The sequence below is a fragment of the Filicampus tigris genome, chromosome 3, assembly GCF_054856515.1.
Source record: "Filicampus tigris isolate MCC_2025a chromosome 3, RoL_Ftig_1.0, whole genome shotgun sequence".
Classification (NCBI taxonomy): domain Eukaryota; kingdom Metazoa; phylum Chordata; class Actinopteri; order Syngnathiformes; family Syngnathidae; genus Filicampus; species Filicampus tigris.
The window spans coordinates 10523343-10550791 of NC_141219.1; the positions used below are offsets into that span (position 1 = coordinate 10523343).

The following is a 27449-nucleotide window of genomic DNA, read 5'->3' on the forward strand; positions in this document are numbered from 1 at the left end:
TTGCGTGAAAAAGGATGGTTGGCAAAGTGTACCAGAGAGCAAGAATCTCCCTGGGTGGAGAAAAAAAAGGACCAGACTGGAGAAAGAAAACAACGCACGCTGCTGTAGCGATGGCTGGTAGAAAAATAGCCCTGAGAATTGTCATCTTTATTATTCAATACATAAACTAACAGCGGCGGCACGGTGATCGACTGGTTAGCACGTCCGCCTCACAGTTCAGAGGTCGTGGGTTCGATCCCGGCTCCGGCCTCCCCGTGTGGAGTTTGCATGTTTTCCCCGTGCCTGCGTGGCTTTTCTCCGGGTACTCCGGTTTCCTCCCACATTCCGAAAAACATGCATGGTAAGTTGATTGGACTCTCTAAATTGCCCCTAGGTGTGATTGTGAGTGCGGATGTTTGTCTCGGTGTGCCCTGCGATTGGCTGGCAACCAGTTCAGGGTGTCCCCCGCCTACTGCCCGAAGACAGCTGGAATAGGCTCCAGCACGCCCCGCGACCCTTGTGAGGAGAAGCGGTATCGATAATGGATGGATGGATAAACTAACAGCATATTTTATCACAATAAATAACAGACTTTTAACTGCTAAGCTTGAAGGAGGTGCATATTCTAGTTTTTGTGAGAGAAAAGAAGTGATCTGCATGCTCTGGTTTTATTGTACTACGTGACGGGAATTTTATATGGTGGATACAGTGTCACTGTCTGCATCATGCCATGAAAGCGAAAGCCCCTTCCTTTCCACAATCGATTAAGGGCGCCAAACTGATGCAATGTACTCTGTAATGGATTTGGTCATTTTCTTGCTCTTTCAAAGTTTAGTGGAAGAGTTGCCAGAGCACCTGGCAGAGTCGGTCGGTTGTTTGTCATCTCCGACGGGTCCGCCTTTCGCCGCACTCAACGCTAAGTGGTAGCGTCTCATGTTTGTTGTCTAAATAATTTTATCCTCGTCTCACGCTTCATAAAGAAGTGAAAGTTCTCCAAACCGATGTTTTTAACGAGGATTGCGCCGCTCGCGTGAGATTTAACTTGTTCCGCCATCCTGTCACGTAAACCTCGGCACAGACGTCAGGCGAACAAACGCGCGTAATCGCTTGCACATCTTTTTAGTTTCGTTTCAAATTCATACTTTAAACATTGACTATTAAAACGTTTTGTTGGATTGTTTTTAATAAAACGAACGATGCGTCGATAAAACGATTATCGTTCCCACTCCTAATACGTTTTTTTTTTTAATTATTATCAAATGACTCTTTTTATTTTTTAAGGAGTGGTTTCCCCATTTCGCCTCCAGTTGTGTATAGAAAACACATAATGAATAAGTGTTTTCTGAAGAATTTTTTAGATTTGAATGAATTTTTTTCCCAATGAATATCAGTAGCTGTCAATTCTGCACAGATTTTTAGTATTCACGGGGCGGCTCTATCCCCCGCAAATAGTGATGTTCCACTGTACATATTTCACAAGCCTGCTGCACATTTCCAGGACTAATTAATCCACTTCATTTGTTTGACTTGATTTGATAATTGCACAATGATTCGCAGTTGTTATTTGCGTGTTGTTTTCGTTGTTGGATGCTTCGCCTTGGGAAGATTTGAAAGCCAAAAGCATCTAAACCCATTTACAGCACGCGCACGCACGCACGCACACGCATTCACAGGCGCACACCCTCGTCGTGTTGTGCGCGTGTCGTGTTAAAATTGAGTGTGTTGAACAGCGGCCTCCGCCCCTCTCGTGTTTCTTAGGCTGCTGAGGATGACAACGATGTGCCGCAGGGTACGAGCTCTTGTCAGCGCCGCCACAATGTTCCCCCTTGTTTAATTGAGGACAATGGCACGCACGCACACGCGCGCACACACATACGCGCAGCAGGCAGTTTGCTACGAGACAAGCAAGCAGATCACACAGAGACGTAACCAGACACGACGTACAAAAAGAAGGAAAGGATGGGAAAAAAAAACAGGAATTGTGTTTCCCGGCTGCTTTCCTCCACGAATACAAAACACGTTTGTCTTATTGGACTCACAAAGCAAACTGATCAACCGACTTTTACACTGAAGTCCCGAATTACAGTGGAGCTGCCAATAAGTCCTCAAACCTCCAGAAAAAGCAAGAGATTTGATACAATCTTTCTTCAATCTTTCAAACAAGCTCCCTTCAGATCTTCAGAAGTCTTCTGTTAAATCATGAGACTGCTCAATCTCATGAGACTTCCTCATATCTTGCAATATTTATGTGAAATCATGTGAGACTATCGGCAGACTGCCGCTAAACTGCGCAAAACAAAAATCTTGCCAGCTTTCCAGTAAATCACGAAGAAAACGAACTGAAACTAAAAAAATAAAACTAAAGTAATTCACACAGGACTTCCTGGACGACCACTATTAAATCTCACGAGAATTGCATAAATCTTGTAAGGGCTGAGACAACGCACAAAGGCTGTATTTGTCCCAGTTTTGCACCAAGGATTTCAAACACCCAACAATTTGACAGCATGTCTTTAAAGATTGTCTTATAAAATTATCCTTATCTTCTTCTTCTTTGGCTTTTTGGCCTATTTTCTCCACAAAGGCTCAAACATTGCCTGAAATGTCTCCTTGCTTGTGATCTCGGTACGGGGGTTAATCACGTGATTGACAGGCATGACCCGCCGAAGTCTTTGGCGATCAGTCAGTCAGGACCGATCCCGACGCTCATTTCTATTCGGCCCAGGTGCGACTAACCGGGACGCTCTGCGCGTGCTACTCCGACTCCGCTGATTGGGGCACGATGCTGTCACAAAAGATCCCAGTGGTGGGGGTGAGGGGGGGGGGGTCTCAGAGGGGTGGGTGTGTTTTGCCGCATCAAGAGAAGTTTGGCATGAGAAATGTGGCTTGCAGGCTGGATGATTTATCCGATTGCAATTGATCATGTGGACGGAATGTGGAATGAGTTGAAGACGAGATGCATGCTGCTGCTCAATCCCAAAATAACATTTTCACTTATTTTTGGCCCATTCTTGGCTCATCTTTAAACAATTTTGCCTAAACTGTTTAACCGGGTATCATTCAGTCATGTGTTGACTATTTCGTTTCCATGCACATTATTTTGTATCTAACGGTTCTTTTTTAGGACTACATATTTATCTACAGTAATAAACTTTTTTTTAACATGAATAATATCCCAATTTTTGACTTTTCTTTTTGGGAGGGGAAGGATTTTTCTGACAATCATTTTACCGAATCTGCTTTCACTTTCACTTTCCCATCCAAGAGACTCCTGTTCCCCTATTGTGTGAATATTTCCTCTTTGAGAAAGTGAGAAACATCAATTTGGATCTTTTTTTTTTTTTTTTTAATCCAGTTGAAGTCCACATTGACCTGAGGATGAAGAAGAGTTAAGGAGTAGGAAAGTTGAAGTGAGGAGGGGGAAAAAAAAAGCAGAGGAAGCAATGGTACCTTGGAGGCAGCGAAAACAAATAAACACATAATGTTTCACTGTCTCACACTCTCTCTCTCACACACACACGCACGCACTAACACACACACACACACACACACACACACATATGCACACTAACAGAGAGTCAGAAACAGTGATCAGATCTTCCATATCTCTGTTTGCCCTCCAGAGAGGCCCTTTGAGCCTACAACATCCATCTTGTTCTTGGCCCTGACCTCTGCTTACACACACACACACGCACACGCACGCAAGTATACACACGCACATACGCACGCAGCGCTAGGCCTGTAGGCTGTGTCGTTTCTTTTCCACCTCGCGTCGGAAATCGATGCAGGCAGCGTGCCTGTCTTGACAGCAGCTCATCTCAGATCTGTGTGTGCTCGTGTTGCTTTCACATTCCCACGAGTTGTTTTTTCTCTCTTGTATTTATTTTTGATGTCTACTTTATTTGATCCGTTTTAGTTTATCTGTCGGCTTGACCAAAAAAGAATCAATCAGCCGTAGAACCTGATCAAAAACTTTTTTTTAATGGAAACTTTTTGACAGTTTGTCTTTTTTTCCACTTGTGTAATTACAGTTTTTCCATTCATTTTGGATAATTCAGCACTTTATATTTTTTCAAATATTTTTAAGCATTTTCTCATTTCGAAAAACATTTTAAATTCATTTTTTCCACGTTTCACATTTTTTCCATTTTTCAACCCATTTCTCTATTTTTTGTGTAACTTTTTCACAGATTTATTCTTTGTTTGATCATTTCACTCATTTCAGTTTTTCTCAATTTTCAAACATTTTATCTAATTTCTTTACTTTTATTACTCAATAATAATGGCCAAAACAAATTTTCACTAGCTGTTTTTCTCATTCTATGTTTTGAAAAGTCGGACTTATTTTGGGTTCTTCACTTTGAGGTTATGACATTTTTTATTATTTTCACCCCTTTTTTGTCATATTTTTAGTACATTTGAATCTTTTTTTGTTAATTTCAATGTTTGACCGAGTTTTATCGATTGTTCCCAATTGTTTTTCGTTCATAAATGTATTACATTTTTGGGTATTACTGAGGTAACTTTTCTGACCTCTCCTTCTTTAAACCCAAAAAGTCAGAAGGATTGTGAGGCCCCGCTTTCACTGTCTTTTTTTTCACTTTTTTTCACATTTCAATTCCTTTTCTTTTTTAATGTTTTTTTTTTTTTTTCAGTTTTCATTTATTTTTTTTAGTTTTCACTGCCAACTGAGTTCGGCAGGGATTGACTCAAAATTCTTTTTAATCAATTTTGACTTGAAAAAATATTGAACATTTTTTCACACATTTTAATCATTCATTCAAGTTATTATTACATCTGAACTTTGTTTTAAACTTTTTCTTATTTTGGGGCTGTTTTTCACTTTTTTAACATAATTTTTTGATTCTTTTTCCAATTATTTTTGACTGTATTTTTAAATTTTTTTTTTTTTTTTTTTTGGAACAATTTCACCAATTTTCTCCAGTCTCATTTTTCCGTTTCTTCTTCGCCTTTATCCTCCTTCTCTTCCTTCTTCTGCATCTCCTTCTTCTTGGTAGAAGTGTAAAGACTTTCATGGAGCAAATCTGTCAGTGTGGAGTTACGCTGCAGCTGTAAATGACTATTGATTTTTGTTTTTTTTCCCCTTACCTCCCACCCCCGCACTCTTCCGTCTTTTTCCGTCCGAATGAGCGTGAGTGTATTTGATGGTCAGCTGACGGCGAGTGGTGGTCATTGGCGCGTGACGGATCGTCGTCTTCTTGTGCTGTCGACAAAACGAGTGGAGAGTGGAGATTGAAGGCGTTGACGTTGGATGAAGCGTTTCGCATTGACGGGAATCAAACAAGCGGGCGTTTTGTCACCGTGACAGATGATCGTTCGATCACGACGCAGTAAAAGATGGCCAGTTTGACACAAATGTAATTGTGATTAATGCGTTTCAGGATGTGAGTGGCAGCGGCATCAAAAACATCAGTATTAAAGCCGGGTAATGTTGTTCAGCGAAATCGGAAACAAGCACAAATACGCACATGACATCCACCCAAAAACGGTCCATCGTTACCCTCTTAAAATAATCGCTGAAGTCATTTTCTGTTTTTTCAGAAAATATGAAAAATCCTGAGGAGATGTTTAAGGAAAAAAAAAATGTCAAACTATGACATAGGGCATTATTTTAAGAGACTGACGGTATTCAAGTTCAACGCAATCATATAGGATGTCTTGTCAATATAAATAGTCAAAAAACAGTTGCATAGTACATGTTTTTAATCATTTTTTCCCCAGTTCCACTCGACTATTAAACTATTTTCACAATTCTGTAGGTTTTCATTTGTTTTATTTTTTACTTTTTTTAATCATTTTGTTATGAATGTTTAGACTGTTTTCAACTTTCAGATGTGTTTTTTTTTTTTACAAATGTTTTCACTTTCTTACCATTTGGCACATTTTTTGACATCTTTTTAACTTTTTCACCATTTTCAGCCGTTTTTTTTTAACTTTTTTCAAACGATTTTAAAATATTTTGTTAACTATTTCACTGATATTTTGTGACAAATTCCTCCACACATTTTAACAAATTGTTCACTGCTTGTGACTTAAATTAAGTGTTACTTTTAGTTTTTTTAACCATTAATTGATATATTTTTTTGTTGGTTTCAAAACTGAGCTTATGAGTTCAAAACAAAAAAAAAGACAAAAATCGATTGGAAAAAAATTTCCAAAGAAAACTGTCCCCCCCTAAAAAATGTTTTTTCAATTAAAGAAGAAATACTTGGCTGAAATGAAATAAATCCTAAAGCGAAAAAAAGAGTGAAAACTGTCAAAAAACATGAGAAAAAAAAAAAGAGTGAAAAATGAAAAGTTGGCTGAACACATAAGTGAAAATGTTAAAAATCTGTGAAAAAAGTTTTTTTTTTTTAATTCCTCTATTTTTTCCAATTTTGAAGGAAAAACATGAGTGAACAATGAATCGATGATGATAATTGTGTTGGTGGTGGTTCATTTCAGTGCTGCTGCTGGGCATTTTCCTGTACACACGCTGGAGGAGCTACAAGGGCCTGAAAGAGGGCGTGTACCACGTGTCGGCGCACCACGACGGCTGGGAGGACGTCCGAGAGAACGTCCTCAACTATGATGAGGAGGGCGGCGGTGAGGAGGACCAGGTATCGCATCGCTGCCTGACACAATGTCCCCATGTTTAAATGTACACATACTGTATGTGTCGTAGGGTACTTTTATACTAGACAAACTATACATACGTACATATGTTCACATGTTGTTGAAAAAACTCAAGTCAAAAGATACTAACTACATTTCCTGAAGTATAAGTGACACAATGACAGAATGGAGGATTTTTGGTGAGGAAAAAGACAAGGCCCGGGGGCCAGATGTGGCCCGCGACAGCATTTTATGTGGTCCTAGAAGACTAATCATGTGTGTCAAATTGTCCTCACTCCTAACAACACCAAGATATGAGATACTGCAAGCATTTTTTGATGCAAATCCCTCCTTTGAAATAAGTAAAAATAGTTAACAATTATTTACTGGCTTCTGATTTCAAAATGTGTTATCCATCAATTTGATGTGTGTATATAATATTGTAAGGGGGAATCATACATTTACAGTATGTGGGCTCACAGTCATAACGGCTCTCCGAGGGGCACCTTAACGATGATGTGGCCCGCGACAAAGATGACTTTGACACCCCTGATCTAACGGATGTGTACCTGTGTCGATTGACAGGTCACCGCACATTGTTAGCTTTCAAAACTGCTGCACTGTAAACGTGATGTGACATTTGTGTACTTCGTGCACGCACACACAGGCAAGCTGGATGCTAATACTGTTACCACGGCAACAACAAAGCTCCTCCGTGTCAGATAGTTCTTGAAAACACACACGCACTGCTAGTCTTTGGAAGAGACAAAAATCGACACAATTAACACAGTGTGTGTGTGTGTTCGTTTTACGGAGCTAAAATCTACCCCATAAGCACTCGACAGAACTTAATATCATCTCATTCATGCATCATGCACACACTCACAAACAATGTTGTTATTGTATAGCAGAGAAGCAGATGTTGGCATAAATTCAGTCAAGAGTGTTGTTGACAAATCTCTCTGGAGGGCAAAAAAGATGAAAAGGCTTTGAACTCTTCATTGCGGCATCTCTTTGACGACCTTCATCATCCTCTTCCTCATTTTCTTTCTGTCCCATCAGCACTCACCAAGTGATTGGTCCTTCGATTAGCATTAAACAAGAACAACAACAAAGTCACAGCACATTTTTAAAGCCCCAACACAGTAAATAGTGTTAACAAAACAAGTTTTGCAATGAATGAATATAATAATAGTGAATACATCACAGTAGTAAATACATGTAAAAATTATCATGCGTAAGACCTTCTACTTTTCCCACCTCAAGAAGTCCTTGGTTGCTTTGGCAGGGTTTTGGGTCATTGTCTTGCTGCAGGATGAGGCTTCTCCCGATTAATTTACATGCATTTTGATGTAAATGACCAGACAAACTGATTTTGCAGACTTGAGAAATCATTCTGCTGCGACCATCATGAGTCACATCATGAATAAAGATTGGCGAGCCTGTTCCAGAAGCAGCCATGCAAGCCCAAGCCATGACATGACCTCCACCATGCTTCACGGATGAGCTTGTCTGTTTTGGATCATAAGCAAATTCTTTCTTTGTTTATCTTTGTCTGATCAATGCGCAAAACTTTGTTCCGAAATTTAGTGGCTGGTCTCTGTACTTCTTTGCAAAATCCAATCTGGTTCGAAACACACAAGCTCAACGGCGAAGCAGAACATTTCTCTGCATTTCTTAGTGAATGAGGCCCAGCGCGTGTCGTGTTTGTGCAGAATGCGTACGACATGGCCGAACTCCAGAAGTCCCTGCAGCCCAGCCCAGCCCAGTCGGTGCAATACTGTCGTTCCCGGGCACTGCACCACCCGCCGCCGCCGCCGCCGCCGCCCCACCACCACCACCACCACCTCCACCACCTCCTCCACCAGGCCTCGACGCCGCCAGCTTCTGTCCAGCCGCTGGACCCCCTCAGCCGGACGGCCAGCTCCAGCACGCCGCCCCCGTCGGCATCCTCGTCGGCCTCCGGGACGGCCTGCGGCCCGCGGCGGGACGTGCCGCCCACCCACTTGCCGGCACAGGGGCAGCCCCCTCGGCTGGGCCGCCGTTCGCTCTCCTTCTCCAGCCAGGATCTGGCCCGCTACCTGTGTGAGATCATCCGCGACGCCGAGCAACACCCGGACACGGGGCCCTTTGACTCCCTGCAAGTGTTCTCCACCGAGGGCGGCGGCTCCCCGGCGGGCTCGCTCAGCTCCTTCAGCTCGGCAGGCTTGGACGCCGGCGATGGGACGGCCGACGCCCGGCGTGAGGAGACGCTCGGGGAGTGGGGGCCGCGTTTTGAGAAGCTGAGGGCGCTGTATGAGCGGGCCGAGACCAGTGACCTCTGAACTCCGGGCGCACGGGACCCTTTCGAGGGCGGCGGGGGACCTCCCGACAAACACACACACGCGCACACACACACGCTGACTCTTGATGTTACTTGCTGTCAATCAATCCGCTGGATAATGGAACGTGCCAGTCAAGCTTCAGGACGCCACTTTGGGATGGGTCGGCAGGGCAGCACCCATCCGCCATCGCCATCATGGACGTCAACTGAGGGCCCTTAAATGTGAAAACAAATGTTTTTTTTATATACGCAGGCACAGCAGAGACACCTAAAAATGTATTTTTTGCCTCTTTGCCTGTTTCTTGTTGTGTAAATAATCGTGGCCACTTTATTAGGTACACAGCAAAGCACTTAGATGTAGTAGTATATGGGGTTGGATATGATCTGGTCCTGGTCGAAACCATCACCATCACAAAAACTATGAATTGTACAATGGACAATGCTGTGTATGTAGCCTTTTTCGCTGACCAATACAAGTAAAATAAAATTAAAATTACTCAGCCCTTTATTTAAGAGTTTGCGAAATTTGACAATTAAAAGCAAAAATGATAACAAAAAATGGTTTAAAAAAGGATTCTCAATGAACAAAATAGCTTTTTTAAATGATGGTTAAACGTAAATGGTTAAAAGTGAAATTTGACAGACATTTAACCAATTGAAAATCTTCAAAAAAAAATAGTATAGTATAGTATGGTATAATAAGATGATTAAAATCAATTAAAATTGGGAAAAACTGTCAGTAGAAATGGTGAAAATAGGGAGGGAAAACCCTGAGCGGTTCAAATATATTTTGTGGAAACTCAAAAATGAGCCAGAGTTAAGTCAGATTCAGACAAAATTGTATTAAATGAGTAAAACATGGTATCATTGGCCATTTAAAAATTTGGTAATTGAAACATATTTCAATACATATATTTCAATACACATAGTCGGCATCCTTCCGTCTCGGGAGACGTTGGAGTTGATCCATTGTGGTACTGGCTCAGCGGCACTTGTGGGAGTGGCTGAAGAGCCAGGGTGAATTTGACAAATGGTATTTAAAATGTGAAAAAATTGTCAACAAATGGTGAAAATGTGTTAGAAAATCAGTTTAAACAAATGAAAATGATTTAAAACAGGTGAAAATTAGCAAACATATTGAAACTCGTTTTTAAAATGAAGCGAATAACTGCCCCCAAAAATTGGTGAAAAAAATGTTGAAAACAATGCCAATTGCTTTCTAAATAATTGACAGTTTCTCATTGAAACTCTTCACGTACAATTTTTACAAATGGTTATTTGTACAGTATTTGTTGACATATTTTCACTTATTTCAACAGTGATGCCCACGCAAAAAAAAAAAAAAAAACCTCAAAAACCTAACTACATTTGTAATCGTTAGCAACAGCTAATGTAAGCTAATCACTTGGTAATTCCTGAAGACAAAACAAAAACCTACACGCATTCAATTTGTTAGCTTTGACTTAGCTAACACATCTCTGCTGCGGCGGGCCAGAGCTTTACAATGACCTTTGATTTTTTGGGTGCAAATTTGGGGAATTTGTAGTTTCCCTAAAAATATTTTCTTATAACAATCCCTAGATTTTTTAAAGACAGAGTTTTACCCAGGAACAGACCAATCCCATTTGCATTATTCCCTATGCGGAAAAACTGTGTTTTTCGCCACAACACTGGTGTGCCTAATAAACTGGCCCGAGTTGGCGTGTGACAGGTTAGCACCACATCGTAGTGTGTTTCTGAGGCATTGCGTATTGGTGGCGTGTTTTCTCTCGCTACGTGGCTTGTAAGGTATCAAGCTACTTGATACCACGCCCTCGTCCTTGTCTTCATTTGCCGTCTCCCCAGGGGGAAGTGGTGGGTGCCAAACCATTCCGACAGCCTGGAAACAAAATGGCACTTGCAGACGGACTGGAAGAAGCGTTGCGGAATAGCAAGTGCGACGCCCCCACCCGAATACAAATGCGCCACTTGACCGGTTTAGGAATCAAGGACATGCACAAGCACGTTTCCAACCCTTGTTTTGCTGATTTTCCCCTACAAAGAAAAGGTTATTATTGTCATTGCAGTGATTAAAAAAAAGAAAAATACAACAATATTGATCATAAAAGCAGCAGCGAGTTAATGAGTGCAGCTGTTTGATTTCCTCCCCACTCACTCGCTTATCCAATGCATGTTACTGAGGAAATTTGTTGCCAGTTTTCATTCAATACGAGACAATTTGCACAATTTTGTTTGATCACGGACTCATTTTTAAAGGGTATTTCAAGAGAAAAATGTGCTTTGCAATACGTTCTATGCACCACCCACTAGTCTGAACACGCTTTTCTTTTTTCTTAAAAATGTTTGGGGGTCATCTTTTACTATTTTTATTTAAAAAAAAAAAAAAAAAAAAAAAAACATTTTTACATCAACTATGAATTTCACTATTTTTTTTAAACATTTTCACTCTTTTGTCAACATTCGACCATTTATTTTAAAACATTAAAACTTGAATTCACATTTTCTTATAAAAACAATTTATAAATATATATTTTTTACAACTTTCAGTATTTTGGACAACTTGCGATACTAAAAAAATCAAACGTTTTTACTTATCATTAGACTGGTCAACAGAACATTTTAATCTAAAGGCCTCTAACCACCAATACGACATCTGCCATCGTGGCCAACTGTCGCGTCGGCATGTCGGACTGGAAAATGACGGAAGAACACACTGCAACAGTCGACGGAAATGCCAACTACTGCGGACTTTCTGCGCATGTGTGAAGTAGTACCCACCCCTCCTTGCCATCAGAGTTAGTATATTCACCAAACAATGACAAATGGTTTCTGTATGAAAATGAACTCAAGTATGAAAATAAATCCAATAACCAGCTGTGTCTCAATAACTTCCCATAGATTGCCTGGTGTAGCTTTTGACGGTAATGTCAAATAACAGTGGTGAGCCCCCCCTACCCTACGCCCCCCAGATGTCCCAACAACGGTTCCTACTTTACGATGTTGCGCGTTACACATAAGCAGACTGCGTGTACCAACTTTCCAACGGCTGACGTCGGATTGGTGTGTTGAGGCCTTCATGCGTCCCATGCGTTTTTTCATGCTGATTTCATGGCTCTACTTTTTTCCCCAACACATTTTGAGATATTTTCTTTCTTTTTTTTTTTCATTTTGACATTTGAAAGCTTGCGCAATGCGGATTTTACCATCATAAATATAACTAAATATATGACTATATTGCTGATTCAGAATCAGCGCAAAAGAAAAAAAAAAAATGAAAAGTTTACTTGCATCTCTGATTTAAAAAACTGGATAAATATTTTTTGACCGGGTTTATTTGACCATTTTCAGTTTCATTCATTTACATACATTTTTCATCAATAAATTAAACACACATTTAACCATTTTGTGAATTTAAAATCATTACAATCATTACTTCTTCCTGCTATTTCATTTTTGATTATCTTCACAAATATTTTGAACAATTTTAGCTTTTTTTTTTGTCGAATCCCATTAATTTTTTCAGTCCATTTTAACTTGTTTTTCTGTTCATTTTTACCCCTACTAGCCCCATTTCCCAGTAAAACGTTCATCCTTTTCCTCTTTCTCTTATACAGGTACTCGTTCATTTGCTAAATTGACGAGCTACGTAATGGAAAGAGCTGCACGGAGTTAATATGTCCAGCTGTTTCATCTCCTCGCTCGCCCGCCAATCAATATTGCAAAAACACTTAAGAGTGCACACTCCCCACCGCTCCGCGTTCCAAATGATTGCGGGCAGGGAAAAAAAATAAAATTAACGAAGTCATCAAGTGCCTGATTCGTTGGTCTACCATGAGGAGGGGCGGGGCTCGCACAGTTCATTGTACATAGTCATATGGAAATGTTCTTTCTAATTCTATGTGGAAAAGGTGTCAGGATACTGATGCTAATAGCGGTGGATGGTTAGAATGTCACACACAGGAGGAGAAAGGTGTTAGGTTAAAAAAAGAAAACAAAAAGAATCAAAGTTTTTATTTGCGGCTTTTCAACAGAAAAACGTCCGGTAAAAATGACGACTTGATAAAATTATTGTGTGGAGGCGATATGGACAAAAGTATTGAGACACTTAATGCAAGTTGGACAAAAAAAAGCATGAGACCAATTTTTGACAAATTCACACCAAATTTTGTCAATTTTGACTTTTTCTTTACGATAAACCATTTACAATTATTTTTACAATTTTCACTTATTATTTTTTTTTTTTTGAACTTTCAATATTTTAGTAAGTTTTTCACTAGTTTTTGTTAGTTTTCACTCATTTGTTTCATACTATTTCTTTTTTTATTAACAATTTTAACAATTCGGACAATTTTAACGGAGTGTGCTTGTGTGTGTTTTTGTTTATTTCTTGTTTTATCACTTTAAATATTTAGGGCATTTTTTGCTCATATTTTTACAAATTTCATTCAATGTTTTAAATAATTGTCACTTTTCATTTATTTAGTTCATTGCAATTGATTGTCTTATTTGGCATAAAAATGTGTTTCAACTAATCAAAAAAAAAAAAAAACTCCTTCCATAAATTTGAAAACAGAATCGTTCCACATAGACCTTGTGATGCCGTCAAAGTGTCCTGTTCGTCCATTTTATCCCAAAGGTGTTTTGATCTGGTTTGGCTTCCCATGCACTTTTGTGACTACGTATTAGAAAACTACGCACCATGAATACTTGATCATCCACACATACGTCACGTGATGTGATTTCAGTAAATTCAGCATGTTTATCTAAAAAGGTGGTTTGAGCATTGTCATGCACCCTCACAACTAATATCAAAGTACTCAACAACATCAAAGTATGTTTATTTGTACAGCGGTCATATGATGCAATGTAGGAAAAGCTTGCCATCGAGTTCATTGCACCATCTTGATGATTCAGTTGAGCACTTCCGCAACAAATTCATGCAAGCATTTGGACGGTGATTGATTGATTGAAGAAACCTGCCCCAAGACTTTTGTCCATATGTTCAAGAGAGACGATTTTGCTTTTTGTTTTGGCTTTTTTTGTGATCCTTTGATTTACTTCGGTGTGGTTTTCGGCGCACAAATATGCTTTTTCACCTGGCCTTGTAAATAAAGAGAGGAAAAGATTATTTATGTGACACGCTCGCCGTTTGCTGCCTGCCACAAACGACAGGCACAGAGAGCCAAGTGGAAAACAAGAAGAAAAAAAAAAAATCATTTTCTAAAAATCATCTGTGATGATGAGCTTTGAAGAGTTTTGTGCTTTGTATTTGCTCTCATTTGTTTTCCTCAATAAAGTCCATTTCTTTGCACCACTCATGGCTGCTGCTTGAGTCAAAATACAAAACGCTTCTTCGTTTTAAAAGAAGAGGAAAGAGAGAAGACGACAACGAAGAAAGAGGCAAAGAAGAAGCAGCAACAGCAGCAGAAGTAATGACACTTTCGCTTTGCACCATGACGACAAGGGTTTAAAAGTGCATTGCACCAAGATTGGACCTTTGGATAAAGTGCACCACGGCATTCTAGTTAAGGGAAGCCAATTTTAGAATAAAAATTCAAATTTGAACGTAGTTATTAGCTAACGTTCTGTCGCAATCGTCCATTTCCTGGGTTGTAGCTTTTTTTTCGTGGTACTTGGTATAAAGTTTGATAACCACTGTTGAAAAGCATTTTACAATTTTTTATTTTTTTTTGGGTGGGGGGAAAATAATTTCCCATTTTCCATCATTTTTCCTTTTAGCCTCTTCACTCATTTTAATTTTCACTCAATGAAAAATGTCATTTTCGCACGATACAAGGGATGATGCACCCACTGACTCGAAAGAAGAACGTGTCATCTTGACCCTCGCAAGTGGAGTCGTAAAAGTCTAAATGACAACCATTCAATGACTGCAATGCCGCCTGTCAATCATGTGTTGCAAAAACGAGGAAGCGTGTCACATTCTCGTCTTGGTCTTTTTCTTCCTCTCAACTCCTCCTCAGCTGCCACAAAGCTTTCTTTCATACACAAGTGATGCACAAGCAACACTCACTGGGACTATTCTGGATTGCCACAGAGAATCAGTGCCGCAATGTCCTCACCACTTCCATTATTCATGCCACTGTGTGAGTGTGTGTGTGTGGGTGCGAGTGTGCCTGAGATGATTGGAGTGCAAGGTTGAGACTTCAACTGATGAGAATAACAGCGGCGAAGGGGAAGCAAAAACATGACAGAAATCACAACATGTCTCCCTAGCCGGGTAATAGCGTTTCACTAGCTGCTTGATAGCACTTTGCTAATGTTGTACAAGCTGTTTGGTGTTGTTTAGCTAGTGGTTTCGAGCCCAGATTCTCCTTGCTAAACAAGTCAAAATTAACCCATTGAATCAAAACCACTTGGTTGCATTTTCTTCACATTTTACAAGTAATATCATAGCATCTTGTGTGCATTTTACTAGCCGTTAGGTAGCATTTAGCTAGCAGTTTCAGCTCATCAACACTGTAGTGGTCTACTCCTTAAAAAAAAAAAGTCACAACCACTCACTCGTGTTATTAGTAGCATTTCAACAGTTTTCCACTATTTGGTAGCATTTCACTAATTTTGACCTTAAATTCCGTTGCTAAACACTTTAGGGTACAGTATAAAATGCGAATGGACTTGAATGTACTTATGTCATCGCTACTTCTAAATGTAAATAATCTCTGTCATCTTTTCTCTCTTTTGTGAAACTCTTTGTAGTAGATTTAACGTGATACATGCTTTGCTCAATCAATGGCTACTTGCAAAGGTCGAATTAACCGAGAGAGCCGCTATGTTCACGGAATTCTGCATTCCATCCGGATTCCACAGAGACAAGATGATCTCATCCAAAGAGATGAAATGCTACCATCTGATGGTCATAGTTCATGTTTTTTACACTACAGCTTAATAATCAAACCAGAGCTTCCCAAACCTTTATTCACGCCCCCCCCCAAAAAAAAAGGGTTGCCGGCAATTGCTGACGCTCCTCACTAGGGTTCCCTTTGCCATAATTTCACGTCAACCGCAATCAAAGATTTAATGTCGACATTTCTACTTATGCCCACGTCGACCTCTGAATTTATCCTAAAATATATATATATGTGTCCCAATATTATGGACATAATGGATTTTAAGTGTTTTCCTTATTAAGCTACGTTAGGCTTTTCCAGTAAAGGCTTATGGAGAGGAAAACGCTTAACGTCCATAAAATCCAAACTAGTAGGGCGATGGTTGCTATACAGTATTTTCAGAGGTTGATAGGCAGAAGTAGAGCTGTCCACATAAACTTTGGTGACCAGTGATCATGTTTTCAAAGCATTTTAGACCCTCACTAGCATTTCACGAGTCATTGGTAGCACCTTGCTTAATAGCTGTTTAGTACATCTTGTTAGGGGTTTAGAGGTCACATTCTGCTACAAAACACTGTGGTTCACTCCTTAAAAAAGGAAAATCACTGCCAGTCGCTACTATTTTACTAGCATTTTGGTAGAATTTGTAGCAGTTTCGCCCACAATGGTCCACTCAGTAGCATCTTGTTAGTGTTCCGCTGATATCTCAGTTACATTTCTTTCAAAAAGAAAATCCCCAACCGCTTGCTAGTGTTTTACTAGCCGTTTGCTAGCATCTCATCAACAGTCTAGGATTTAAAAATCAAAGTCATGCCAATCACTACCATTTTGCTAGAATTTTATTCGCTGTTTGATAACAATTCGCTAGTAGTTTAGGCCAAAAAGACATAACTAATTTTAAAAAAAAAAAGATCATTTTTCCCTCTCACTTTACAAGCCACTTGGTGGCATCTTGCTAATATTTTATTAACCATCTGGTAGCCTCTCACTAGTAGTTTGAAGTTACAGCGGTTCACATATTTCAAACTAAACAAAAAAATCACTGCTACTTGCTAGCTTTTCACTAAAATTTTATGAGCCGTTTGGTAGCAAAGTTGTTTAGACCTCACATTGACAGACTCTTTTAAAAGGAAATATCACAGTGACTTCCCAGTAACAAGTTAGCATTTAGCCATTGAAATTTTTACATTTTGTTAGCAGTTTATACCTTAGTGGACTTCTTTGAAAAAGTAAAATCAGATGGATTTTCTTGTGCATCGCCAAAAACTGCCAAACGCTAAGTTGATGTGCTTTTTATTCCACGCACAGTCGAACAAATTGAACAAACTCTTTTTTTTCTTTTTTTTTTTAAAAAGGACAAAAAGCAAAACAAAGAAAGTTGTTCAGACATGCTGCAAATGTGCGTCAACTGCTGGCGTCTTACGAGTTCTTCTTGGCTTTCTTCCTGACTCGGTATACATGGAAGGTTTTGTTCTGAAAGGTTCTTTTGAACAAGGCGGCGTATTCCGGTGAGTCTGTCTTGACGGCGTCGCAAAATCGTGGGTGGGCGGCAGCCACCAAATCATGGTCGTTGTCGCCTTCACCGTCCATGATCTGATTGGATAGAAAGAGATAATGTGACCATCACAAACAGGATGACAGACGGAGTCTGTCTTAACGCTAACCGAATGAATAAAGAACTGAATGAAAAAAGAAATTCTAAATCATTTGTCCATCTTTCAGTAATTTTAGACAATATTTTCGTAACATTTTTCAATGTTCATTCATTCTTACAACCATTTTAACAAATTTTCCCAATAATTGCACAAATGTTCTCTATATTTTGTTCATCATTTTCATTAGATTTTTATGTATTTCCGTTCTTAACATATTTTTTTTCATTTTCACAGTAAGTTCTGTTTCCTTACATGCATCACATTTTGATACATTTTCATATTTGTTTGTCAATTTTCAGTCTTTATTTCACAATTTCTAGGACCATTTCTCTATTTTTTTTACTTTTCTTTGATATACTTTGTAATGATTTCACTTCACAACGTAATGTAAAACAATCAAATGTCCAGCCTGTAATTCATATTTTTGTTGTCGTATGCGCTAAGATATAAAAAACAAAAGGGAGAGCCGGGACACCGAGCTCCGAGACTTCTTTCAACAAAGACCACAGCATAAAAAAAGACGGCGTTGGCCGGCTTTGGGATTGGCAATTGTTAACCTGAATGGACGACACGATCGACCTTTGTGCGGGAGGATGAGAAGGAGACAGAGAAGACAGCAAAAGGAAGAGAACCCACGTGTCCGTTGGCCAAGTCCAGCAGGTCTCTCAAGCGACATCCTCGCCGGTGGCGGCGCTCGTAACAGATGGAGTTCTCTAACACCACATAGTCGGTGCCCAATCGTTGTAGGATGGAGTGGACATCCTGCGGGGAGCGGCGGGCGTACACCTGGTACACCTCAAACATCAAACACAAACAACGGCAACAACACTCAGCCTAATTGTCGGCAAGTCGCAAAGCCATTTGAATTGCATTTGCATTATGTGTAGGGCTGGTCGATGTAGAAAAATATAGTAATCACCGTATATATTTTGATTTATACTGAAATCATGATTAATAAAAACGATTGTTAATCGATCTCAAAACAGTATTTATTCAACTACAAAATTGCCCTTCCATCCCTGCACATTAAACCCTTTATTCTTGAACACTCTATTATTTGTTTCAAGGACAAAATGACTTTGTAAAATATCACATGAAATTCAAGCCTCTTGTATTTTCATTCTGATCCATTGTATCTTTGCACACATTCAGACCATGACTAAGCATCTCTCTTATTTCTTTATCTTACTTAGGTCATCTTGTTTTGTTGCTCTATTTTTATTTCCACAAGTTTTGTTTTCACAATAAACAAAACCAACATAAGAAACAGCTCGTTCCTGCTATGCACGCTTGGTCTATTAGGGGCAGTGTGGTGACGTGCATGGATGGAATCAACACAATGAGACAAGAATAGAATAAAAAAGGTGCGATTTAAGTCTATACTGTTACATTAACTGTACCTGTATGTATGTGTTCCTACAGCGTTGGTGTGTGAATATTTGAAGGTATATCACTCCCAGACCTCGATGCTGATGTGCTAACAGGAATTTTACATTGACGTTAGCATTAGCGATAGATAGCCATGTTTTAAAAACGAAGCATGTCTTGTGTTTAAACATACATACACTGTGTGTGCAATTGTTTCTGTTGTGTGTTTCCTTTTACAGTCAGCTACAACTGGAGTGTCATTAGACAATTTAAGGCACGTTTAGGGATGGCAGAATCACAAAAACGTCACACGCTTGAAGCACTCAGTTATGCTCAACATTGGATTCGATTATATCATGTTTTTGAGATTGTCAGGAGCTGAAATCGAAATCACAATTACATTTTGATTATTTGCCCAGCTCTAATTATGGTGGACAGACAGTTGTTTTTATTGTATGAGTATGTGAATGGAAAGACTCCTTTATTGTTTATTGTGACTATTTGAAGCAGGTGGCAGTGGCAGCGTTTTATTTGTTTGTTATTGTTATTTTTGTCAGCCGACGTGAAGTGTCTTGCATTATTTGGGACACTCGGGGCATATTAGCAAAGGAATGCGAATGTTGCTTTAGGGCATGCTGAAGACAAAACGCTTCCCATTTGTCCCATTAGCACACCAATTGTGTCCCTGACGCAGCTTGCTGGAGAGACACAACTCGGCTGACGACGTGCCCTCCAGCAAGGCGTCAAAAGGCAACACGCTGGCTGGCTTCATTCATTGGGGGAAATGTTACATTTGCTCGCAAAACGAATGCTCTTTGCTGATACGCACACGATTTGACAAACACTAAAAAGGTCAGTTTGGGAGCTGCTTTTTTGGCAGATGTTATTTGCGGAAAACTAATAACAACTATGAATGGACAGGCAGGTGTTTACATGCCGTGTATGTATGAAATGAATAGACGACAAGTGTTGACACTGTGTGTATATGTGAATTTCGAGACAGGTGTTTGTTTACATGATTTGTGTATGTGAATGGACACGCAGTTGATGGAATTATGTGTGCATGTGAACTCACAAGTGGATGTTTCTACTACAAGTGTATGTTTCCATGATGTGTGTATGTGGATTGTTACGGAAGGTCATTCCAATTAGCACAAACTAACGGAATAACTAAAACTAAAATTTTTGTTAACATAATACAAAACAAAATGCTACAAAAATAAAACTAATTGAAACTACATCTCATATTTATTGAATTAAATATAATAGCGAAATTGCTCTACGTTTTTGTCAATTGATTTCATTCATTTCATTTAATTGATTTCTGTATTATTGTTTTTTTTTATCTTACACATGACTAATACGCCATATAAAAAAAACTAAAACTAATACTAGACAAACTAAACTAAAATGAGGCATTTTTGAAAAAATAAAATCTAATAATAACTTGCTCTAAAAAATAATTAATACTAAAATTTAAGAAAAATCCCAAACTATTATAACCCTGGAATGGACAAACATGTTTACATAATGTTGTTGTGTAATGTTTTTGTTGTTGTTTGTTTTTTGGGGGGGATTTCCATCAGTGAAGACACTACAGGTGCATGAACAGCTGGTCAGTGCGCCGACTAACATTCATTCGTTCACGTGAAAAAACTTCCAATTTCCTCTGATGGGCCAATTAAAGGAAATGACAAATGCACTGAAAAAGGCATTTTGTTTTCTTTTCTTCCAGATGTTGATTAGGGACAAACCCTAATGGAGGTTTTCCGCAGTGACAGACAAGAAAACATTGGCTGTGTCCCAGTTTTGTCAGTGATTGGCCGCACCTATTCCCTGGGCGGCCATTTTGTGACCCCGCCCACGGGTGACCATTTTGTGATTTTTTTTCAAGGCTGACGAAAAAAACAAAATGAAGCCTTGTGAGGAAACACTCGATTACGTGTGGGGAGGTTCCTGGCTGCCGAGTCACATTCACACATTTGTTTGGCGTCAACTTCTTTTTACACTTGCGGGACTCGTGTTTCCAATGAATAGGCAGCAGTGTGTATGTGAACGGAAAGACAATTTACATTATTAGGTGTCTGAAAGGACACCTAGGTGTGTATGTGAATACGATGAAAAGTTTGCCTGAATGGACAGATGTTGAAATCAAACTTTAAAATATAACCGTACTCAAAATCTGCTGAAATGGTGCCAAGTTACCGTAAATGTCGTATCATCTTATTAATTGCTACATTTATCCAAGTGTCAGCGAAGCGATCAAAGCACCTTATCTCATTTATTGAGCCTCATTTAATTTGCTGTGTCACACTACGTGCAGGTCCGTGTGAACAGATGCTTATTTTGACACTCTCAACTCAACTTTGTTTAAAGAGCACAAAATAAAATTAAAAAGATTTTATTGTCAAGTTCTACGGTGCGAATGCAACAAAATTGAGGCTATGAACACAGAAGACAACCAATAATGAAATGATAATAATAATGACAAGTATGGCCTCGCTATAGAAGTGAGAAAGCCCGCAGCTTCTTGGGGGGCCGAGCAAGGAGAAACGCAGAGAAAGACTACCTTTGTTGATTCGATGCTGCAATAGTTAAGTTGTCCGGCCAAATGTATACACTTTCTATCTCCTTTCCAGTACCAGCTCACTGGTGAATGTGTTCAAATAAAAATCTGAACATAATGGTCAGCACACCAAAGAAGTGGCGGGAGGAGCTCTTCCTTTGTCTTTAAAAAGTCACAACTTTGGATGACATTTCCACCTTGAAAAGCACCAACTACCGAGCTAGTGAATATACCTATTACAAAAACCCACATTAACACGATTTTAAAGAATGAGGTTATTCTTCCTCAGATGGCGTCCCGGTAGCTTGGAATAAACGTAAAGTAGAAGATGGATATACGGATCCAAATTTAGCGGTAGTTGGTTGCAGTTCGTAGTCGGAAGCCTGTTTAAAATCATAGGCGGACCGGCCCATAGGCGGGTACTATTTTTTCCAGCCGGGCAAAATGGCGGATAAACGGATGGCGGAAGGGCACCCCGGCAGAAGGCAATAAGCGGACCACAAATTTTTAGTAAAATGCCCAGCTCTGGTTCTACGTGTGTATGAAAATGGAAACAGGGCTGTAATTTTTTTACAGTTCATTTTTATTTCATTTGATTTTTATATCTTTTAATTCAATTCGTTTTTATTTTATTCAAAATGCTTCATTTCAGTTGAGTTTTTATTCGTTTTTTTTGTTGTCGTATAAGAGGTTTCTTTAAGACAAAAAAAAATCACAAAGTATTGTATAATAAAGTAACCTCAAAAGCTCATGTATGAAATTAATTGACAAAGATGAAAACGAAGGACATTTTGATAATTATCATTTTTAAAAAGCACTCACCTTTTTATTTTATGTTGTTAACGAAAATTGCCTTTCAATTTTAGTGTAGTTATTTCCTTCGTTTTCATTATCCATAATAACCTTGGAAGGGACAGAACAATATCGACATGCATGTGAATACAAAGACGTTTGCAACGTGAGTACACTAGTATGTGACCGGACAAAGCGCAAACCAAAAAAGTAGTAGAGTAGCGTTGCGTATGTTGTGGGTACCTGTTTGGTCCTGTCTCTCAGTTCCCAGTCTTCGTAGTGCGGGTGGTTGGTGATGATTCTCCCCGTGCACAGTTTGATGCCGGCCAGCAGCTGCATGCTTCCCGCCAAGACGGCGTGCTGGGGCGTCTTTGTGCTGCCGACAAAACAAGCGCACCGGCAAATTGAAGGGAGGACACGGTGGCCATTGTTACACGGCAAGGCGGTGAGGATGAAAAGGCAGAAGACAAGAAAAAAAAAAATCTGCAAGGTGAAGCACGCGTCTGCGGCTTCTGTTCACATTCTGTTTTCTTTCCAAGCTTTGTTGCGGAGGCCACGTGAGCTTGAAGTAGGTGCTAGTTGGTATTGTTGTTTAAAAAGGGACTTCAGAGACAAACGAACGGAGTTCAGTTCAAAAAGCAGAGGCAACAGATGCTGACAAAAAAAGAAGGAATGTTTTTAAAAGTGACTACACCAACTGAAAAGCGTTGGCTTTCTGGGTGTATGTGAATGGAAAGGCATGATTTTGCTTCAAACCCAAACCCAATCACAGCTGACCTGTTCTCTGAATCTGAGCCGCGATTGGTCGTTGTGAGAAGTTGTGATGTCATTTTCAGTCGACAGAAGACAAAATGGCCGCCCCCGGAGATGGCTAAAAACCAGTGCATTTTGCTGCTTAACTTTCTACAAACGCAAAATTAATCAGAATGCCGTGTTTCAACTAGTGGGCCTGCTGGGAACATATTTTTGAAAAAAATACCTTTGAGTTGACTTTCGCTTTGAGGAGTACACATTTGGTAACGGTCAGACAAAATCTTTAGAATATGTTTGTCTCCAAAGGATGCCTGGGAATGAGCAACATAACCAAGAAATGGCAACTTTGAACCAAAATGTCACATTTTCTTGTTCCTTCTCAAGCATGGCTCTGTGAAGCTTTTTGTGGGTCTACTCGTGAGAGCCTACCAAATTTCAGGTTGCAAAGTGAAACTGGCTTCAGGGACTGAATTTTCCAAAACCTCATGTGCTGAGTTACACTGCAAACTGCAAACACCCAAACAAGGCAATGGTAAATGTGACCCTAAAATGGTTGCTTTAAAACAAAATGACTAACTTGGCTCCTTGAGACTTTTGTGGGACTACCTATGATGAACATGCCTACCAATTCATGCTGTGAAGTGAGCTATGGGGGCTGAGTTTTCAAAGAATTGAGGGGATGTTGAGCAGTAGTAAAAAGCGTGTGTGCTGACACGATTGGCACAAGTGGGTCGCTTTTGCTGGAAGTCACTTCCAGAGTCAGTTGATTGGGCGCTGCGCGGCAGGAAGTCCTCCTGGGAGACTTCATCCCACTCTGAGCTGATTTGCATTTCATCCTCATCACTATATTGGTACTCCCACTTGCCAGCGGGCGGCGTGACATTTTTAAAACGAAATACCGGTAATTATATTTCTTTTTGAGAGCGTGGGTGCAGTGACCCATCGGGTCATGTTGGTATTGCATTATTGATTATTTTAGAGTACCTCTACAAAAAATAATGCACGTGAAAAGGAGGACATCTTGATTTGCTTCATCTCATATTTGTCCGTTTTTTTGAACATACTGCAACTTGTTCGTATTTACATTGGATTTTGACTTGAAACCAAAAGTCGGGGATTGAACCCCGTCCATGCTTAATAAATGAATGACCGAAGTCAGTATTTCTATTAGCTTAGTGAGAAGAAACAGTCACGCTGTATTCTCCTGGCTAAGCTGTGAAATCAGATAAATTGAAATACCCTATTTGCTGGTGTGTTTTTTCAGCACTTAAAATGCTAGGTCCTTAAACATACTTTTAAAATTGAACAAACCTTGAGAATGCTAAACTAATAAACGTATCTCACAATATCAATAACACAGGTAAACAGCAAATATTAATCAGAGATGACGTTACAAGTCCCTATTTTTGACGCTGATTTAATTTTTTTTTTTTTTCTGCCACATCAAGTTTGTGTCTTAAGTAGATAGCTCATCCACGACCTAACGAGGACAACCACTGTAGAAAATGTACGTAAATACTACATGCCTTTCCTGGTGTTCCACTTTGAACACCCACGGCGTCAAATAATGACTTCCATCATGCGACAAATTCAAATGAGCGTTTTTTTCAAACTACAAAAACATATGTGTGAAGGCATCCATCTTTCATAGCGTTCCTTGTTAGGCGGCACGGCTTGAAGTCAGTGTGATTTCCTCACATTGAACCTAATAATCCTGCTCAACTCAGACGCAGCGGACGTAAGGCGAGCCTCCTTCACCGCCGTAACGCTTTCATCCGGAATGTAATTAGCGCGGAGGACAGGCTTAGTTTAGCGCCCCTCCCCACCGGAGTAATTCCGCACAGCCCATATAATCCTGGCAGCCTAATGGGATTAGCTCCTGATGCAAGGGAACCAGTGTCACGCACAGACACAGATGCACACACGCGCACGTTAGCATATTAGCAAGAGCAGCTACCGTAATCACGACAATCACTGTAATGACACTGTTGTAACACTGTAAGAACTGTGTAGTAACAATCAGATACGCAAATTGGTCACACACAAACATCAAATATAAAATAGCTTGGACCATTTGAAGTCCTTTGCGAAAGAAAACAGCAGCACCTAACAAGGGAGGCCTGAACCCTATTGTGAAACCTTAACTCGCTCTTGAGACCCTCATTTGAAATCCTAACTTTGTCTACAAACCTTTATTTCATTCACTAACTCTGGCATACACCCCTACTTTAAAACCCTAACTTGATACCATAACCATTTTTTGAAATCTTACTTAAAAACACAAAATCTGTCTTGGAAATTTTTATTTGAAGCACTGTTTCTTCAAACCCAAATATTATAAAGACAGAATTTATGCTTGTAAAATCTAATTTCAAAATAATTAAAAACCCTAAGCCTGGCCAAAACATTTGTCTTGAAACCTCCTTTGAAACCCAAATGTTGTCTTGAAACCCTAAATCAGTCTTGAAACCCCAATTTAAAAACCTAATCCTATCTTGAAACTAGGGCTGCAAAATTATGGCCAAAATGTTCATCACGTTTATTATGATGAATATGGTAATCACGATCATTAATCATAATTAATCCTCATCATGTTAAGGAAAACAAATGTATTTGTATTGCACTTCTTCTCCACAAACAATATGTAAACAGTTTTCAGTGCAAAATGAAACTTTAAAATGAATGGATTGCCATTTAAGAATAAGAATTAAAAAACAAATACCCAAGAATTCAACAGTAAGGGCTAATTGAATAAATATTTGATCTGTATAAAGACACTTGCCCTGAATTCGAAACAACAGATGCTGTCCCCTTTGAGGCACAAGCTGCTCGCCATGATAATCCTCATCTCCAATTTTTGCTGTTTTCTTCTCTAGGCTACTTAATAACTCCTTAATAGGGTGCTCCTTCCAACAGGGTCAATTTTCAAATTGATATTTTTTCAGGTCCAAACCTCCGAATTTGTTGGAATAGTTGCAAAAACTCCCCTGGTAAAAATTGTACCAATTCTGACAAGATTTCCCCCTGCCTCGATGACCAAGACGTTTAGGCTCTTCTCGTGTTATGGCTGACAAAAGGACAATAACATATCAGTGCTGTTTGCAATGCTCTATGTTTACACTATCCCACTCTGTCCAGGGATGGAATTTTCAAAAAATCAAGCTTGTCATTGTGGTCAAATTTTGTAAACAAAATCCATACATAAGGGTTTTGGTTGATATTTGGTTTTGCGCTGCAGACTTGTTGTTAAACCGCATGGTGTTTTGATTTGGCATTTGGGTGAGTTGTTATCTTTAAAACCCAACATTGAAACCGTAACTCTAGTTTGAGACCCTACTTTGAAACCCTAACCCTACTTTTGAAACCCTAGTTGGAAACCCTAACCCTAGTTTGAAACCCTATTTTGAAACCCTAACCCAAGTTTTAAACCCAAAGTGGAAACCTTAACACTAGTTTAAAACCCTACTTTGAAACCCTAACCCTAGTTTGAAACCCTATTTTGAAACCCTAACCCAAGTTTTAAACCCAAAGTGGAAACCTTAACACTAGTTTAAAACCCTACTTTGAAACCCTAACCCTAGTTTGAAACCCTATTTTGAAACCCTAACCCAAGTTTTAAACCCAAAGTGGAAACCTTAACACTGGTTTAAAACCCTACTTTGAAACCCTAACCCTATCTTGAAATCCTAGTTGGAAACCCTAACCCTAGTTTTAAACCCTAAATGGAAACCCCAAGCCTAGTTTGAAACCCTAACCCTAGTTTTAAACTCTAAATGGAAACCCTAACCCTAGTTTGAAACCCAAGTTTGAAACCCAAGTTGGAAACCCTAACCGTAGTTTGAAACCCTAACCCTAGTTTTAAAGCCTAGGTGGAAGTCTTAACCCTACTTTAAAAACATATTTGGAAACCCAAACCCTAGTTTTAAACCCTAAATGGAAACAAGTAGTACTTGGACTTCTGATCAGCCATATTGAGCAAAACAAGAAGTCTGTGAAGGAGGCTGCGAATGATGTGTGAATTTAATAGCTTTAATGTTATACGTTTATACTAAATTTTAATACAAATTTAAATCGTTATACCGCAGTTAACTCTACACAAAAAAACACACCATGGGTGTCTTCAGGGCAAAATTCAAGGTCATTGAGGCAGGGGGAAATGTCTGATTTAGACAAAACTTCACCAGAAGAGTTTTTTTCAACTATTCCAACAGATTTAAAGGGTTGGAGGTTTGAATTTCCAACTTTTAATTTTAAGGACCACCCTACTCCTTAACCATGTGTCGCCCCCTGGTGGTTGGCTGACTACAGGGTGGTAGACAAAATCGTGATCACCATGAAAATCGGATTAATTGAAACCCTACCACTTGAAACCCTAATACTACTTTTAAACCCCTGAGCATCTAACTAACGCGACCAACACATTACACACAGATTAAAGCTTGACAACCAGAGCACCCATTTCAACTGCATTGCTAACCAAAACAGCGGCACGTCAACAGTCCCTCAAACCAAATAAACGTGAAGTCTGCACTTGAGTAACGAGACGATCG

At 39.5% G+C, this 27449-nt stretch overlaps 2 protein-coding genes across 4 annotated transcripts in view; one reads left to right on the forward strand and one right to left on the reverse strand.

The window, feature by feature from the left end:
• The window catches only part of LOC147149863 (neural-cadherin), a 256943-nt gene extending 242712 nt beyond the window's left edge, over positions 1-14231 (forward strand). Inside the window, exons 41-42 of the mRNA XM_086025213.1 lie at positions 6445-6599; positions 8310-14231. Coding sequence (XP_085881339.1) covers positions 6445-6599; positions 8310-8918 — 764 coding nt within the window. The 3' untranslated portion in view covers positions 8919-14231. The remainder of the gene's footprint in view (positions 1-6444; positions 6600-8309) is intronic.
• A 2811-nt stretch (positions 14232-17042) lies between these two features.
• The window catches only part of dpy19l3 (dpy-19 like C-mannosyltransferase 3), a 35582-nt gene continuing 25175 nt past the window's right edge, over positions 17043-27449 (reverse strand). For all 3 annotated transcript variants that reach the window (XM_086026664.1, XM_086026663.1, XM_086026665.1), the window contains 3 exons: positions 22390-22522; positions 18057-18215; positions 17043-17358 (listed from right to left, as the gene is read on the reverse strand). In XM_086026664.1, the coding sequence (XP_085882790.1) occupies positions 17185-17358; positions 18057-18215; positions 22390-22522 (466 nt within the window). In that variant the 3' untranslated portion in view covers positions 17043-17184. The remainder of the gene's footprint in view (positions 17359-18056; positions 18216-22389; positions 22523-27449) is intronic.